The sequence below is a fragment of the Passer montanus genome, unplaced genomic scaffold (genome assembly GCF_014805655.1).
Source record: "Passer montanus isolate IOZ18808 unplaced genomic scaffold, ASM1480565v1 scaffold53, whole genome shotgun sequence".
Classification (NCBI taxonomy): Eukaryota; Metazoa; Chordata; class Aves; order Passeriformes; family Passeridae; genus Passer; species Passer montanus.
The window spans coordinates 162,368-180,523 of record NW_024370263.1 but is presented as its reverse complement, the minus strand read 5'-3'; the positions used below and the strand labels follow the sequence as shown (position 1 = coordinate 180,523).

At 53.9% G+C, this 18,156-nt stretch overlaps 1 protein-coding gene across 17 annotated transcripts; it reads right to left on the bottom strand.

Moving 5' to 3' along the window:
• Positions 1 to 1,384: 1,384 nt before the first annotated feature.
• LOC120509672 (immunoglobulin lambda-1 light chain-like) lies at positions 1,385 to 17,865 on the bottom strand. Of its 17 annotated transcripts, XM_039724620.1 has the most exons (7): positions 17,813 to 17,865; positions 12,150 to 12,251; positions 10,471 to 10,622; positions 6,190 to 6,220; positions 5,824 to 5,827; positions 3,661 to 3,698; positions 1,385 to 1,872 (listed from the first exon to the last, which is right to left on the bottom strand). In XM_039724620.1, exons 1-7 carry the CDS (start codon positions 17,856 to 17,858, stop codon positions 1,550 to 1,552), a joined length of 696 nt encoding a protein of 231 aa, XP_039580554.1. In that variant the 5' UTR covers positions 17,859 to 17,865; the 3' UTR covers positions 1,385 to 1,549. The 17 variants fall into 17 exon arrangements, with proteins under 17 accessions (XP_039580554.1, XP_039580542.1, XP_039580539.1 ...); XM_039724608.1 differs by lacking the exon at positions 5,824 to 5,827 and having other exon boundaries at positions 3,661 to 3,695; positions 6,177 to 6,220; XM_039724605.1 differs by lacking the exon at positions 5,824 to 5,827 and having other exon boundaries at positions 6,180 to 6,220.
• Between the last annotated feature and the right edge of the window lie 291 nt (positions 17,866 to 18,156).

Below are 18,156 nucleotides of genomic sequence, written 5' to 3'. Positions count from 1 at the left end.
TGGGCTGCACCAAAGCAGTGAGGGCAGGGGTTTGAGGGAGGGGATTCTCCCCCTGTACTCTGCTCCCACCTGCAGTGCTGTGTCCAGCTCTGGATCCCACAATATAAAAAGGACATGGACCCATTTGGGTTAGTCTAGAGGAGGCCACAAAGATCTCAGAGCACTGGAGCACCTCTGCTATGAGGAAAAGATAGGAGAGTTGGGGCTGCTCAGCCTGGAGAGGAGAAGGCTCTGGCAAGACCTTATAGCAGCCTTTTAGTATTTGAAGGGGGCTTATAGGAAAGATGAAGACAGCCTTTTAGTAGGCCCTGATGCAACTGGACAAGAGAGAATGTTTCTTAGCTAAAGAAAGGTCAATTTAGGCTAGGTAAAATTAAGAAATTTTTTATTGTGAGAGTGGTGAGGTGTTGAAACAGGTAACTCTGAGGGAAGCTGTGGATGTCCCCTCCCTGGAAAGATTCAAGATCAAGCTGCAAGGGACTCTGAGCAACCTGATCTGGTTAATGTCCCTGTTCATTCCAGGGAGCTTGGACTGGATGACTTTTAAAGGTCCCTTCCAACCCAACCTCATTCTAGGGTTCTATGATTCTGTGTCCCCAGAAGACACTTGCAGGGACATGTGGCAACCCAAAACCTGGAGCAAGGCATTCCACTAGCACAGCCTGGGCAGGGGGATGTGCTGGGGCCATGCCCCTTTCCCAAGAGGCTGGTGAGGGACACCTCCCCCAGACCTGCACACAGCATGGCTGGGTGCTCCCAGCCCCTGTCCTGGAGTGGCTCCTGGCAGCCAGGGGGTGACAACAGCAGAGCACTGGTGCTTTCAGCACAGCATTGGCTGTCAGCCCTTCCATGAGCTGCAGGGAAACTTCTCCAGGGCTATGCTGGGGATGGGGACAGGGCATGTGACATGCTGGAGTCCCAGTTGTCATGGCATGGGGTGTGATGGACAGGCTGGTGCTTGTGCTTTTAACTGGCTACACTGGGACCCTAGTTCCAGGAAGCATGGGGGTGACAATGAAATGGGGACAGAGCCAGGCCTGGCAGCAAAGGGAGATGGCTGCTGTACCTCCACCACCGGCCACATGTGCCTGCAAGGCAGCTGGCACCCAGAGGAACATGAACAAGGGCCGAGGATGGCACAGCCGGGGCCATGTGTTCAATGAGTGCATGGGGGCTTAGTGCAGGCTGTGCCCCAGGCTGCTCATTCCCTGTGTTGGCAGTGCCAGGGGGTTTCATTGTGATCCCCAGGGTCCCCAAAATCTTCGCAGAGCCCCTGCATTATGAGTGTGTGTGTGCACACATGTCAGTGTTCCCACCCCACCCTCCCTGCTGGTGCCAGGCCGCGAGTGGGGAGCGGCGCATTGGAAGGACACAGAGACAGGGATGCTGAGCCAGCGCTAGTTCAGTGTCGGTGTTTATTGTGTGACACTCACAGTGGGGGACAGGAGCAGGGGACGGGCAGACATGGGCAGAGACATCTGCGGCGGGGGAGCCGCTGTTCCCAGAAGTGGGGAGGAGGGAGGGAGCCAGCAGAGGCCGGCGGGGCAGGTTAGTAGCACTCGGATCTGTTCACGGTCTTCTCCACGTTTCCAGCCACGTGCCTGACCTTGCACGAGACAGAATTGTAACTCTGCCACTTGGTGGCCTCCATCGACAGGTAGCTGCTGGCCATGTACTGGTTGTTGCTCTGCCGCTGGGGCTGGCTGGTCTCCACGCCAGTGCTGATGGTGCTGCCATCACCCACCCACTCCACCGTCACACTGCGTGGGTAGAAGTTCTCCATCAGGCACACCAGGGTGGCTTTGCCCTGTGAGTCTATCTGCTCAGACGATGGCGGGAAGAGGTGGACGGTGGGAGCGACCTGGGGCTGGCCTGTGAGGGATGAGAATGGTACAGCGTCAGAGACGGCCCTGTCCCCCAGCCCTGCCTGCCCTGCTGGCACTACCCAGAAACTCCTCACTTTCCCCACAGCCAGAGCTTGTCACTCATAACTGTTATATATTTAAATTTGGGTTACATATATATATATATATGCATATATGTGTGTCAATACACATATATCTCACATATGCTTGTACATATGTTTTATATACACTTTATGCACATATATGTGCATATATGTATTCCATATGATAGATATATACAGCTAATATGCATAATATATATAAAGTGTACAAGATACATACATAAGTAGTCCATATCATATGAATAAATATATAATTCTATAAGATGCATTTACACATGAATATTTATACATTTCTGTATCTCATATATATCTGATTTTTAATATATTTATATATACATTATATATATATATATATATATATATAAATTGAATCTTAAATATACACATATATCTCACATATGCTTGTACATATGTTTTATATACACTTTATGCACATATATGTGCATATATGTATTCCATATGATAGATATATACAGCTAATATGCATAATATATATAAAGTGTACAATATACATATATAAGTAGTCCATATCATATGAATAAATATATAATTCTATAAGATGCATTTACACATGAATATTTATACATTTCTGTATCTCACATATATCTGATTTTTTATATATTTATATATACATTTATATATACATTTATATATATATATATATATATTGAATCTTAAATTTTTTTGCCATAAAGCCATTTCTTTCCTTTTGCAAGGCATTTTTCTTAAAAAACCCCAAAATTTCACAGACAAACCATCCTGTTTTCTGCCCAGTTCTGCTTTCAGACATTTTTTGTCTCTGAAAAACTACTACTAAAAATCACCCAAAGGAAGATGGAAAAAAGATGTTTCTGGTGTGGTTCTGCTGCCTCCTCCAATGTGCAGTGTTTCTATTTCTATCTTCACCTCTATTTCTACCTCTATCTCCATTTGAAAACCAAGATGACTCCATCATTAAATACTTTTTGATGAAGAAATGGTCAAAGAACATTTTTCTTGATCTTAGCCCCCAGTAATTTGGTTCAAATTGGTATTCTTCACCAAATTATTTTAAAAATTACTGACAAAGACAGACCAACGACATTTCTGGCAGCATTTTCAGCCCAATAATCTCCATTTTTGACATGTCTTACCTGGACAATGGGCTCTTTAAGATACTCCTGGAATCTTTTGTCTAAGATTCCAGGGACATTTTAACACGAAGTCAGGATGACTGTGGGCTACTCAGAGCCGAGGACAGGCTGTCCTTTCACAGCACCTGCACCCCTGGCCATGGGACCCCGCAGAAGAGCCCCTGCCCCTCACCAGGGTGACAGACTTAGTCCTCAGGACTAAGAGTTGAGGACTTAGACTTTAGACTGACAGATTTCTTTGAGAAAGATAAAAATCACATATTTTAGGGACCTAAACTTGAGTTTCCTTCCCCCTGAGACCTCAGACACATTTCCTGGACAAATTTTAAGACTTTTCGATTCAGAAAATACGCCCCCATTCTCTGCGGTGCGCACAGAGTCGTCGGAGTCCGCAGGGACGAGACAGAGCCCCCAGGACCAGGCTTAGTGCCTGGCCCCAAACGGGCGGCAGACCCCAGCCCGGCGCCAAGTCCGAGAAAAAACCCCAAATCACCAAAAATCGACAAAATGTCAAAATTCCGTGGTGGGAAAGGAAAGACCGAGGGGAAGTCGGCGACTCACCTGTCACGGTCAACATCGTCCCGGCCCCGAATACACCACCCAGTGACACAGGGCCATACTAAAACCTCCTGCCTCGTGGCAGAGCAGTTCTGGAGCCCATGGATGTGGGAGGATGGAGAGGATGGTCTGGAAATATCCCAGTGGGTGCAGTGGAATGAAGGTGATGGGATGGAGATGCCACGATGGACGCAGCAGGATGAAGGTGTGGGCACAGCTGAACGTGTGGAGTTTTGGTCCTGGCTGGGCTCTTCAGTGCAGCTCCCACCACCAGCAATGGAGCTAATAGCTGAAGGTCTCTGCAGGCAACTTATTTGTATTAATATTTACCCTAAATGTATGGAAAGGCAGGAGGTGGAGATGCCTACACAGAGCTGAGATAGCCAAGGAAGGGGTGAGCCAGAATGGGTTTCAGCTAAAACAAATTAACTTCAAATTTCCCTGTGAAGTCTTGGCTGCTTCTTTGAAAAATGTTTTCACAGTGTGGTGCCAATCCCACAGATTGGCAGATTCAGTGCTCAGCTTGGACCACTGAATGCCAGCAGCACCAACGTAAATTGAACCCACAGATTTTCAAATGATGTGGTTTGTGCAAGTGGTTCTAGAAAGAGGCAGAGTCAGTGAGCTTCCTGAGTCACAGGAACTCTATAAATAGTTCATTGTAAAACAGGTAACACTTCGAAGATTTTGTGGTTTGAAACGCTTTCTCTTTCAGAGGTTTGCTTTGCCTCTGGGAAGGTCTATGCTTTTGTGCAAAGTCTGGAACTATCCAAAAAAAGGAAAAACATCACTGAAATTGTATATGCAAAGCATTTATTTGAAGCCACTGCCTTCTATTGTGGATGATAATTTTCTGAGCATTTCTCAGGCTTCACTGGGGTTTCGGTTTCATTTTGTGGGAGGATAAGAGTGGGACAGTTTTCAGCTCTTCAGTCCTGCTCTCCTTGGAGAGAGGCATGGAGGAGGACAGAGGCTATGCTGGATGCAGCAGGGTGCTGCTGAAGGAGCTTTTGGCATTGACACTGGAGCAGGAGATCTTGAAATCTCTCCCAGGCTGGCTGACACCTTGGATGGCTGACTCTGAGATGCTGCCTGGACCAGGGAATGTAGAAAGGGAGAGGGGAAATAAGGGGTGTCAGTCTGTGCCCCAGGACAGCCCTCTCTGACCTGCAGGACAGGATTCCTGTGCCAAAAAGTCCTGATGGAACAGAGGGGTCACTGCCCCAAACACAGCCCAAGGCCTGAACTCAAGGTCAGGGCCCCATGAAGAGACCTGGCAGAGCAAGAGGAGGTGGCTGGCAGCAGAATGAGGTGGTGGGGCTGAGGACATGGCAATGCCAGGCACTGCAGAGCCCCAGGGCCTCCTCGTGCACAGCATGGGGCAAGCAGCAGGCATTTCAGAGCCAATGGTCATGGAGGGGGCAGATGAAGCTGCATCAAGCCCACAGGCCTGCTCAGCCCTGAGAGACAGGACAGAGAAACTCCATCTTCAACTCCTTTGTTTCCAGAGGCCTGTAATGTGGTGATGTTCCAGAGGCTCCTGGCACAGCTGGGCTGGGAGGCATCAGCAGGGCCCTGGGCACCAGCCAGGGAGACCAGGAGAATCTTGGCTCTGGAGCACAGAGCTGGATGATATCCCAGGCCTGCAAGTGTTATACAGGCACTTGGACAATGCCCTACATTTTTGTCATCCCTGAAGTGATGTGCAGGCTACGCAGTTGGACTGTGTGATCATTGAAGGCCTCTTCCATCTGAAATGGTCTGTTCAGTTCTATCCTATCTGCTCTCATCCACAAATGACAAGGAGAGGGCTGTAAGGATGGAGCTGTGTCAGTGGGAACAGCCACATTCACCACAGGGCAGAAAAAGGCAGGGCTGTGCCAGGGACCTGCCTCACCAAACAGGGACAGCAGAGGCTCCTAACAGGCCCCTGTCATGGCACGAAGACTTTGTATCCCATCCCCATTGCTCTGTTTCACCGTGGTAACATCATCACTGCCATTTTGGTAGCTACCACGTTAACAGACAGCCTTGTCCTGGGCTTGGGCCCCAGAGATGGTTACTGTGCTCATGGAGCCGGGCTGGCATCTGGAGAATCCTAAAGGGATGTCTGGGGTCCCAAGTCGTTGCAGTAGATCCCAATGACAGGGGCACAGCCAGGAAACTTAGGCTGGTACCAGTCACAGCTGCTGCCATCACTGAAGCAGATGACTTTGATGGTTTGTCCCACAATGCTGATACCGAGCACTGCCTGGATCAGGGAACATGGAGAGGGAGAGGAGGGAGAAAAGAAGATGAGGATCAGCCAGTGACCTGGAGCATGGCCCTCTCTGGTCAGGGGAACAGTGGAAGGACAAATCTGCCTGCAGGCACATACATGGGACACCCTGGGCCATGACAGGGTTGCTGGGAGGTCATAACTTCCTCAAATGACAGAAGATGGGCACAGTCTTGGGGCTCCAAGGGTAAGCTGAGGCAGGAGGTTTTTGTACCACTTCCCCTTTGCTCTGTGTCACGGTGCAGCAGTACTGCTGCTGTCATAGCTACCACAGAAATAGACAGCCTCGTCCTCGGCTTGGACCCCAGTGATGGTTAACGTGCCCGTGGAGCCGGATTTGGATCCGGAGAATCGCGAAGGGATGTCCGAGGGTCTCTTGTCACTGTAGTAGATCACAGTGACAGGGGCAGTGCCAGGGACCTTCTGCTGGTACCAGCCATAGCTGTTGCTGCTACCAGTGCAGGTGATCCTGACGGTGTCGCCGACCTTGGCCGATATCTCGGATGGCTGAGTCACCGCTGCCTGGACCAGGGAACCTGGAGAGGGAGAGAAGAGAGGGGAGAAGACAGGGGTCAGTCAGTGTCCCAGGAGCACAGGCCTGCCTGGGCAGCAGGACAGGGTCCCTGTGCCCAAAGGCCCAGTGCAGGCACAGCGAGTCTGGCCATGGCACCTGTGCTGTGGGCGAGCACCACGAAGAGAAGAGGGGCCCAGGCCATGGTTCAATCCCACCGGCTCAGCGTCCCCAGAATGATGGGGCTGTGCCGTGGACCCTGACTCCCTTTTAAGCCCCCGCCCGCCGAGGACACGTCCCCTCCATGCAAATCCGAGCCTGCGGTCACGGCCGGATCCTGCCCGCGCCTCTCTCCGCACATCCCTCCCTGCTCCACACCCAGCCCCACCACCCCAGGTGTAGCAGAGCTTGTCCCCAGACACAAAGCAGAGACACCCCCCAGCTCTGAGCCTGAAACCCACAGCATTGACACCCCTGTCCCCACACCAGGCTGAGTGGCTGCAGTGTCTAAGGAGAAGGGAGAGCTGGGTGCTGTGGCATGGGCATACAGGAGTACCTGCAGCTCCCAGTGATAGAACTGGAACAATGCCAAGATCCATCATCCCCCAACTAATTTTTGGAGTTTTTGCCTCCCATGGGAATTCCATGCCTGTAAAATACCCCCTTGCTCTCCTGCTTTTGTGCCCTGGCTTTTCCTCTAACAGCTGAAATCCACCACTGAAGACCAAGACCTTTGCTCTTCCCAGGCATTCACACCCCAGAACAATGGGAGCAGGCCAGCACTGAGCCAGGTCCAGCAATGCCTCCCCATTAGCTGATCATGAGCCCAGTGTGCTAGTGCTCAGCAGCCAGAGCTGGGGCAGCTCCTGGTCAGTCCTGCTCCAACTCGGGGCACAGGGATCATGGTTGTCTTTGGCAGTCCCAACCCAGACAAAGAGTGGCTGCATCCCAGGAAATTTCCTCTCCCCCAGGACCCTCTATGCTGTCCCCAGGGTGCCAAGGGCACCAGGAGCCTGGCTGGCATGGACAGGGCAGGGCTGCAGGGCTATCTCCCTGTGAGTTGTATGGAGGGGACCTGCTGGAGCACAGCATATGTCCCATAGGAGGAATTGCCACACAGGCACAGATGCTGCTCCATGCTGTGCCTGGGCAGCTTCAGGCAGCACCCGAGGGTGCCTCATTGGGGCAACAGTGGGCCTGTGTCTCCCTTTTCCTGGTCTGGGAGTTACCATGGCCCTGATCACCATTGGTGTCCCAGCCAGAAGAGTGAGAGCCTCCTCCTGCTTCGCCTCCTCCTCTGCTTGGACCCAGCCATGGGTATTGTGGCCATGGAGGCAAGTGTGTTTCCAAGTGCTACATATCCCCTCCCAAAGTGCCAGGGAATGAGCAGGGACATGGAGCTTTAAGGGAGTGCCAGGCTGAGCGACCAGGCACAGGCACATTCAGTGCAGGGCAGCAAGGGCAGGGCCATGGTGGGGGCCTGACCCGCATCAAGCAGGCACAGCACAGACTCCTGACTGATACTTGCAATAGCAGGAGGTTTTTGCATCACTTCCCCAACTGCTGCACGCCACGGTGGAAGCACTGCTGCTGCTGTCCTCACCACCACAGAAATAGACAGCCTCGTCCTCGGCTTGGACCCCAGTGATGGTTAACGTGTTCGTGGAGCCGGACGTGGATGCGGAGAATCGCGAAGGGATGTCCGAGGGTCTGCTGTTACCAGCATAGATCACAGTGACAGGGGCAGTGCCAGGGACCTTCTGCTGGAACCAGCCATAAGCATTGTTGCTGCCCCTGCAGCAGATCAAGGTGTTTTGCTGCAGAGACATGGACACTGGGGACAGCTAAGCCAGAGCCATGGGCTGTGGCACAAGCTCTCCATGCCCAGCAAGAGCATCCAGGGCTCCTGGCAAATGCCCACATGCCCAGTCCTGAGCTGTCAGGGCAGCTGCAATGCTGCCAGGCCCTAGGCAGGACTCAGACTGTGGAACAAGTGTGTAGCAAAGGTGTTCTTGGGAAGCTCCACTGGCTGCAGCTCCACTGGCTGCAGCTCCTAACATTGTCACAGACTCCTCTGCCCCTCACCTGGGTGTTGGGCAGTGAGGATGGGCCCAGGTCAGGGCTTCTGCAGCACCAGCACCCAGCCACTGGGAACATAGCCATATAATCATGGAGTGGTTTGAGTTGGAAGGGACATTAAATACCATCAACACTCCTGCCTTGGGCAGGGACACCTTTCACTAGACCAGGTTGCTCAAAGCCTCATCCAACCTTGCCTTGAACACTTCCAGGGATGGGTCATCCACAAGTTCTCTGGGAAACCATCTTCAGTGCCACATCATACTCAGAGTCACAGCCCTAAGACATGGGAATGGAATGGAATGGAATGGAAAGGGAAGGGAATGGAAAAGTCCCAAAGCTGGAGAGGTGGTCATGCCTGGTGGAGTGGAATGAGGCACCAAAACCAGCCTTTTTGACACTCAAGATCTTGCTTGCCTGTGGGGCAGTGTCACCATGAGATCAGCACTGCTGCTGTTGAAGCTACCACTGCAGTAGAAAGCCTTGCCCTCAGCTTGAACACCAGTGACCCTCTGGAGCCAGACACAAAACCAGAATCACAAAGGAATGTCCGAGGGTCTTACGTCATCCCAGTAGATCACAGTGACAGGGGCAGTGCCAGGGACCTTCTGCTGGTACCAGCCATACTCATTGTAGCTCTCAGAGCATATAGCCCAGACAGTTTGTCCCAGGTTGGCTGGCACCAAGGATGACTGACTGTACCAGGGAGCCTGGAGAAGGAGAGGTGAAAGGCAATAAGATGGGGTGAGCCATTGCCCTGGGAGCACATCCCTACCCAGGCAGTATGACAGCCTCCTGTGCCCATGGTCCATGCCACAGTGGGACACACAGCCTCAAGACAGAGAGGAAGATTAGAGACCCATGGCCCTGGAAGGAGAGCTGGCAGCAGCAGAGCAATAGACCATCACCCTCTTGGGGAAAGGGACCTGGTCGTGGCTACAGAAACATGGGGGAATCAGGGCCCAGCCTGGCCCAGAGCAAGCAGGAGAAGCAGCTTCAGCAGTAGCAGCTGCAGCAGCAGGAGGGAGCAGCCTGAAGCAAAAGGCAACAGGGCTGGAGATGAGGCAGTGCCATTCTTACTATGGGCACAGGGGAAAGAGTTCCCTCCTATGCCTTGTCATGAACATCCATGTCCTTAGGCAGGGGACAGGAACCTGCCTCAACTCCACTATCACAGCTTTGTTTGTCCATGAGAAAAAATGGCTGAAAACCTTCCTCTCCTGACACTGGCTTCTGTGTCTCACTTCCCCATTACTCGTCCTTATCACTACCACTGCTGTCATCCCCACCACAGAAATAGACAGCCTCGTCCTCGGCTTGGACCCCAGTGATGGTTAACGTGCCCGTGTAGCTGGACCAGGATCCGGAGAATCGGGAAGGGATGCCCGAGGGTCTGCTGTTGCTGCCATAGATCAGAGTGACAGGGCCCAAGGCACCCCAGCACAGAGGCAGCAGGAGGGGGAGATGGTCATCTGTAGCAGGATGTGATGGGTTGGGGGAGAAAGCCACACTGATCTTTGTAGGGACAAGGACAGTGACCTTCAAACGTGGTTGAGAACAAGAGAACCCCCAGTTCTGTGGGGCAGTGAAAGAAAGACATTTGTAGCCCTTGCTGTACAGAGGGGACAGGAACCTACCCCACAGCCAGCCAAAAGGGAGGACAGCTGAAATATTTTCTTTAGTTTTGGAGTCTGGAAACCTGGAACACAGCTACACCATGAGTTTTGTAGAGGGGAGGACAATGGTCCAAAGCCTTCTGTTCAGTAGGACAAAAAATAGTATTCATAGCTATGGTCATGCAGAGGAGACATAATCTGTCCCAGCCCCACATCTACAACTCTACTTGGCCATGAGAAGGACTGAAAATCTATGTTTTTAATTCTTCTGTCTTTGTCACTTCACCAGCATAGCTGCTGCTGTCCCTGCTACCACAGAAATAGACAGCCTCGTCCTCGGCTTGGACCCCAGTGATGGTTAACGTGGCCGTGGAGCCGGAGGCAGAGCCGGAGAATCGCGAAGGGATGTCCGAGGGTCTGCTGCTATCCCGATAGATCACAGTGACAGGGGCAGTGCCAGGGACCTTCTGCTGGAACCAGCCATAATAGTTGCTGCTACCCCCAGTGCAGGTGATCCTGACAGTGTCTCCCACCTTGGCTGACATCTCGGGTGGCTGACTCAGTGATGCTGCCTGGACCAGGGAACCTGGAGAGGGAGAGAAAAGAGGGGAGAAGACAGTGATCAATCTGCACCCCAGGAACACAGCTTCCCCAGAGCAGAAGGATGTGCCCTGCATACAGAAGCCCTGTCCAGGCACAGTGACTTTGGCCATGGCACCTGAGCTGTAGGTGAACACTGTGAGTAGGGGAGGGCCCCAGGCCTATGGTGCAGTCCCACCAGCTCCATGTCCTCACCCTTGGTTGGGCTGTGCTGTGTACCTTGTCTAGCTTTTAAGCCACCACATGTCTGGGCCATGGCTCCTCCATGAAATTAAGACTCCATTCACAAGGCAGGAACCTGCCAGTACATCTTTCCCCAGCTCCCACTTAGCTCCTTCATTAGGGGATTCTTTCCATACCACATTTCAACTGTTGAGGAAAATCTGCCAGATTTATGATGAGTTACACCTGACATGGTGATGGCCAAAGGTCCAGATGGCAGAATAGGGTGTTGGCCCCACCAGGGATCCCTAAAGCCGGGGGCTTCTTGTGCACTGTCAATCCATCCCTGTAAACTGCAGTTCTCAAACCTCAGTCATTCCTCAGAAGCAGCATCCCGCATCATCCATGGTCAACAACAACCATCTTGCAGGGGACCTCAGTCCTGACCAGCACTGCTGTCCCAGCCACCACAGTAATAGACAGCCTCGTCCTCGGCTTGGACCCCAGTGATGGTTAACGTGCCCCCAGAGCCGGAGAATCGCGAAGGGATATCCGAGGGTCTCTTGTCACTGCTGTAGATCACAGTGACAGGGGCAGTGCCAGGGACCTTCTGCTGGTACCAGCCATAGCCATAGCCGCTGCTACCCCCAGAGCAGGAGATCCTGACAGTCTCTTCCATGCCGGTGGCAGCAAGGATGGTGGCTGAATTAGTGCTGCCTGGACCAGGGAACCTGGAGAGGAAGAGAAGAGAGGGGAGAAGAAGGGGGTCAGTCAGTGTCCCAGGAGCATAGGCCTGCCTAGACAAGATTACAAGGAATGCAACAGTCTTGGACAGAACAGACAGGGACATGGTCACAAGCACATTCCAGGAGCAGAGCCCAGCCCATGGCAAACGGCTGCACAGAAGCAGCTTTGGCAGCACAGGAGCACATGGTCATTAGTATCAAGAGGCTGTGGAGGACATAGCTACAACAAGAACTGCCAGGAGGGAGAAGGCCAAAATCTTTCCTCTGCATTTTGAGTCTCTGTCACTTTCTTTTACTCATGGTCACCACACACCATAGCTGCTGCCACTGCTGCTGTCATAGCTACCACAGAAATAGACAGCCTCGTCCTCGGCTTGGACCCCAGTGATGGTTAACGTGGCCGAGGAGCCGGACTGGGATCCGGAGAATCGCGAAGGGATGTCCGAGGGCCTCTTGTCACTGTAGTAGATCAGAGTGACAGGGGCAATGCTGGTGCCAGCTATAGCTGCTGCTGCTACCAGTGCAGGTGATCCTGACGGTGTCGCCGACCTTGGCCGATATCTCGGATGGCTGCTGAGTCACCGCTGCCTGGACCAGGGAACCTGGAGAGGGAGAGAAGAGAGGGGAGAAGACAGGGGTCAGTCAGTGTCCCAGGAGCACAGGCCTGCCTGGGCAGCAGGACAGGGTCCCTGTGCCCAAAGGCCCAGTGCAGGCACAGCGAGTCTGGCCATGGCACCTGTGCTGTGGTGAGCACTGTGAGGAGAAGGGCCCAGGCCATGGTGCAATGCCACCAGCTCCATGTCCTCACAGTGATGGGGCTGTGCTGTGGGCCTTCACCCATTTTTAAGCTCCTACCTGCCCAGGCACAGGCTCTCCATGGATATGTGGCACCCAATGCTTCCTAGACCTCCTGTCCCACTGCTTCCTCCACCCACTGCAGGTACCTCTGTCCCACCAAAGGCAGCAAGATTGGCCTGGGGTGCCTGCTCCTTCCTCACCATGACTGCTGAGCTCTCAGATCTGCTGGGGACCACCCTGACCCTGCTCCTGCCCAGCTGGACCATGGCCTTGCTGCACACATTCTGCTTCAACAAAGACCGCCATCCTGGGCCTCTGAATTGCCACAAAAGAAGTGCAGAGAAGAGAAGTGGGCTTTGAAATGGGGTGGGAGCCATATCAAGATCAGGAGTTCTAGGCTCAACAACGCCAAGGAAAATCATGTCCGGCCGGGGGCAGCCCCTGTGCCCCCTGCGCACAGCACGGCCCCGGCAGCCGCCAAAGGAGCCGCCGGGGCTGCTCTGAACCCCGCTGGCCCCCGGCCGGCCACAGCCCCTCCGCCTCCTGCCTGCCCCGTGAGCCTCCTGCCTGCGCAGCGGAGCCACACTGACACCGTGTGGGGACAAGAAGGGCCTCAGGGACAGCACTGCAGGAACTGCGAGCAGAGCCCGGCACAGACTCTGCCCTTGCTGCCTCTCACCCCTGCCGCGGCTTACACCAGGTCCAGAGATTGCTCCAGCCCTGGGCACAACCATCAGGGTTTCTGCACGGCACCGTGCCCACGGCAGGCTGTGCTCACAGGGGAGAGCCTGTCACACAGACACAGGGTCCTTTGGCACAGTTGCTGCCACCAGAGATGAGTGTGCATCAGCCCTGAACTAGCAGGGGCCAGCACCACTGTGGATCTCCTTCTGCTATCGTAGTTCACTGTGACAGGGACTTCTCCTGGGACCAGGCATTGCCATTGCTACTTGAAAGTCTCTTCCAGACTGGCTGATACCTCAGACAGCTCACTGAGAGATGCTGCCTGGACCAGTGTGTACCCCAGGACAGCTCTCTCTAAAACAAGACAGGCCTCCTGTGTCAAAAAGTCCTGAGGGAATGGAGGGATCAGTGTTTCAGACTAAGCCCAAGGCATGAACTCAAGGTCAGGGCCCCATGAAGAGACCTGGCAGAGCAAGAGGAGGTGGCTGGCAGCAGAATGAGGTGGTGGGGCTGAGGACATGGCAATGCCAGGCACTGCAGAGCCCCAGGGCCTCCTCGTGCACAGCATGGGGCAAGCAGCAGGCATTTCAGAGCCAATGGTCATGGAGGGGGCAGATGAAGCTGCATCAAGCCCACAGGCCTGCTCAGCCCTATTCATAGCTATGGTCATGCAGAGGAGACATCAACCTGTCCCAGCCCCACATCTGCAACTCTGCTTGGCCATGAGAAGGAGTGAAAATCTATGTTTTTAATTCTTTTGTCTTTATCACTTCACCAGCATCACTGCTGCTGTCCTGGCCACCACAGAAATAGACAGCCTCGTCCTCGGCTTGGACCCCAGTGATGGTTAACGTGGCCGTGGAGCCGGAGGCAGAGCCGGAGAATCGCGAAGGGATGTCCGAGGGTCTGTTGGTATCCTGGTAGATCACAGTGACAGGGCCAGTGCCAGGGACCTTCTGCTGGAACCAGGCAAAGTACTTTTTGGGGTTGCCTTCAGAGCAGTTGATATTAACAGTCTCTCCCAATCTGGCTGATATCTCGGGTGTCTGAGTCAGCGCTGCAGCCTGGACCAGGGAACCTGGAGAGGGAGAAAAGAGAGGGGAGAAGAGGAGCTCAGTCAGCATCCCAGGTACACAGACCTACCTGGACAAGATCACATGGAATCAAACAGTCAGACATGGACATGGTCACAGACATTTGAGAAGCTGAGCCCAGGCAATTGCTGAATGGCTGCACAAGCAGCTTTGGCAGCACAGAAGGACATGACCATCCATACCAAGTGGCTGTGGGGACGTGGCTGCACCATGAGCTGACAGGAGGGAGAAGACCAAAATCTTTCCCCTGTTTTTTAAGTATCTGTCACTTTCTCTTACTCACTGTCACCTCACACCATAGTTGCTGCTGCTGCTGCCTTCATAGCTACCACAGAAATAGACAGCCTCGTCCTCGGCTTGGACCCCAGTGATGGTTAACGTGCCCGTGGTGCCGGACCTGGATCCGGAGAATCGCGAAGGGATGTCCGAGGGTCTGTTGCTATCCCCATAGATCACAGTGACAGGGCCAGTGCCAGGGACCTTCTGCTGGTACCAGGCATACCAGCTGCTGCTGCTACCCCCAGAGCAGGTGATCCTGACTGTGTCTCTCACTCGGCTGACAGTGAGGATGGCTGAGTCAGCGCTGCCTGGACCAGGGAACCTGGAGAGGGAGAGAAGAGAGGGGAGAAGTCAGGGGTCAGTCAGTGTCCCAGGAGCACAGGCCTGCCTGGGCAGGGGAACATCTCCCCTTCTGCCCTCCAGTCCCAATGACTCTGGCCATGGCACCTGAGCTGTGGGTGAGCACTGCGAGGGGGAGGGGCCCAGGCTGTGGTGCAATCCCACCAGTTCCGTCACCTCACACTGATGGGGCTGTGCCATGGTCCTTGTCCTGGAGAGCTGCTGTTGTCCAAGGCACCACAGAAATAGACAGCCTCATCCTCGGCTTGGACCCCAGTGATATGCCTGTGGAGTTGGATATGGAACCAGAGAACTGTGAAGGGATGTCTGAGGGTCTCTTGTCATTAAGATAGATCACAGTGACAGGGGCAGTGCCAGGGACCTTCTGCTGGAACCAGCCATAGTTGTCGCTGCTCCCAGAGCAGGCAATCTGCCTGGTTTCACCCATGTTTAATTAGACTGAGTATGGCTGACTCAGTGCTCCTGCCTAGGCCAGGGAGCCTAGAGAGGGAGAGGGGTGATACTAGAAGGGTCAGTTATTTCTCCTCAGGAGTACAACCCTACCCAGGCTTTGTGACAGTCCCCTGTGCCCAATGGGTCTGGTGGACAGTGGAACAAACAGGCTCAAGACAGAGAGGAAGATTAGAGACCCATGGCCCTGGAAGGAGATCTGGCAGCAGCAGAGCAATAGAATATCATCCTCTGAGGGAAAGGGACCTGGTTGTGGCTTCAGAAACCTCTGGGGGAATCAGGGCCCAGCCTGGCTCAGGGCAATGCAGGAGAAGCAGCTTCAGCAGTAGAAACAGCATCTGCAGGAGGAAGCAGCCAGAAGCAAAAGGCAACAGGGCTGGAGATGAGGCAGTGGAATTCCTATTATGGGGACAGGGGAAAGAGTCCCCTCCTATGCCTTGTCATGCACATCCATGTCCTTAGGCAGGGGACAGGAACCTGCCTCAACTCCACTATCACAGCTTTGTTTGTCCATGAGAAAAAATGGCTGAAAACCTTCCTCTCCTGACACTGGCTTCTGTGTCTCACTTCCCCATTACTCACTGGCTTCATCTCCCCCACCAGTACTGCTGCTGTCCCAGCTACCACAGTAATAGACAGCCTCGTCCTCGGCTTGGACCCCAGTGATGGTTAACGTGTTCGAGGAGCCAGACCCGGATCCAGAGAATCGCGAAGGGATGTCCGAGGGTCTGTTGTTATTGTTGTAGATCACAGTGACAGGGGCAGTGCCAGGGACCTTCTGCTGGAACCAGCCAGCATAAGCATAGCTGCTGCTAGCTCCAGAGCAGGTGATCCTGACTGTTATCCAAGGTGTCTCTCACTTGGCTGACATCTCAGGTGGCTGAGTCAGCGCTGCCTGGACCAGGGAACCTGCAGAGGGAGAGAAGAGAGGGGAGAAGATGGGGGTCAGTCAATGTCCCAGGAGGACAGGCCTGCCTGGGCAGCAGGATGGGATCCCTGTGCCCAAAGACCCCATCCTGGCTCAGCGAATGGCCATGGCACCTGAGCTGTGGTGAGCACTGCCAGGAGAGGAGGGGCCCAGGCCACAGTGTGATCCCATCAGCTCCATGTCCTTACAGTGATGGGGTTGTGCTGTGGCACCCAACACCCTCTTCTGTGCCTGCCTACCCGACAGAGGCCCTCCATAGAAATGTGTCCCCCAAAATTTCCTGACAGCTTCTGTCCCACTGCTTCCTCTCTTTCTTGCCCACCAATGCAGCAAGATAACTCCGGGCCACCTAGTCCCTTGGGCACTCAGCTGGGGAAAACAGGTCCTGCTCCAAGCACAAGTGTATCTCATAAGCTGGTGTATCTCACGACCCACAGGACTACAGTCAGCTGGATTGAAATGTGTGGGCAAAGGCCCCTCAGTCTTAGCAATGATCAGCTCTTCCAGCTACTCCCTTCCCATGCAGGGGCTTCTGCACAGGGCTCTGCACCTGCAGCTGCCCCAGCCAAACCCATGGCCCCCCACCAGGGCTGAGGTGCCACAACACCCTCAATGCAGGCACTGCCCCAGCACCAGTGACTCTCCCCTTTGTCAGCAGCACCACAGGGAACAGAAGGGTTCTGCATCCTGAAGCCCCTGGAGACTGGCCAGTCCCACACACCTGCACAGACCTCTCCACACCACCCTTCCCAGACCTGCCTCTGCCTTTCCATGCTGCTCCTTTGACCGTGGAGGCAGACAAGGCAAATTGCAAAGGGATGCTCGAGGGTATGTTGCTGCTCTAGTGACAGGGGCACTGCCAGGGACCCTCTCCGGGACCAGCCAGCATAAGTCTAAATACCACTAAGCCCAGAGAGGCTGATCTTTGTGGTTTCTCTGAGGTTAGCTGACACCAAGGATGGCTGACATGGCAATACTGCCTGGACCAGGGGAGCTGGAGAAGGAGAAAGGGAAAAGTGAGGTTCAGTAAGGCAGGGAGGTCTACCCTGATGCTTGATACTGGAATGTAGAGAATCCTCACAGAACTCTGCCATTGTAGATTTTGTATCACATCAACAATCCACTGTACAACTGTAGCAGCATCACTGCTGCCGTCATAGTTACCACAGAAATAGACAGCCTCGTCCTCGGCTTGGACCCCAGTGATGGTTAACGTGTTCGAGGAACCAGATCCGGACCCGGAGAATCGCGAAGGGATGCCCGAGGGTCTCTTGTCATTCTGGTAGATCACAGTGACAGGGCCAGTGCCAGGGACCTTCTGCTGGTACCAGCCATAGTTGTTGGTGCTAACCCCAGAGCAGGTGATCCTTACAGTGTCTCACATGTTTGCTGACATTGAGGATGGCTGAGTCACTGTTGCTGCCTGGACCAGGGAACCTGGAGAGGGAGAGAAGAGAGGGGAGAAGATGGGGGTCAGTCAGTGTCCCAGGAGCAGAGACCTCCCAATGGAAAATCATGTGTCCCCTGTGTCCAGAAGCCTGCTCAGGCACAGCGAGTCTGGCCATGGCACCTGTGCTGTGGGCGAGCACTGCGAGGAGGAGAAGGGCCCCAGCCATGGTGCAATCCCACCAGCTCCATGTCCTTACAGTGATGGGGTTGTGCTGTGGGCCTTGATCCACTTTTATGCCCCTACTTGCCTAAGCACAGGTTCTCCATGGATATGTGACACCCAGTGTTCCCTGGAAGTTCTGTCCCAGTGCTATCCCCACATGCTGCAGGCACCTCTGGCCCACCAAAGATCACTGTAGGTTGCCTGCTCCTTCCCCAGTATGGCTGATGCACTCTCAGATCTGCTGGGGTCCACCGTGAGCCTGTTGCTGCCCAGTAGGACCATGGCCTCCATGCACTGGGAGT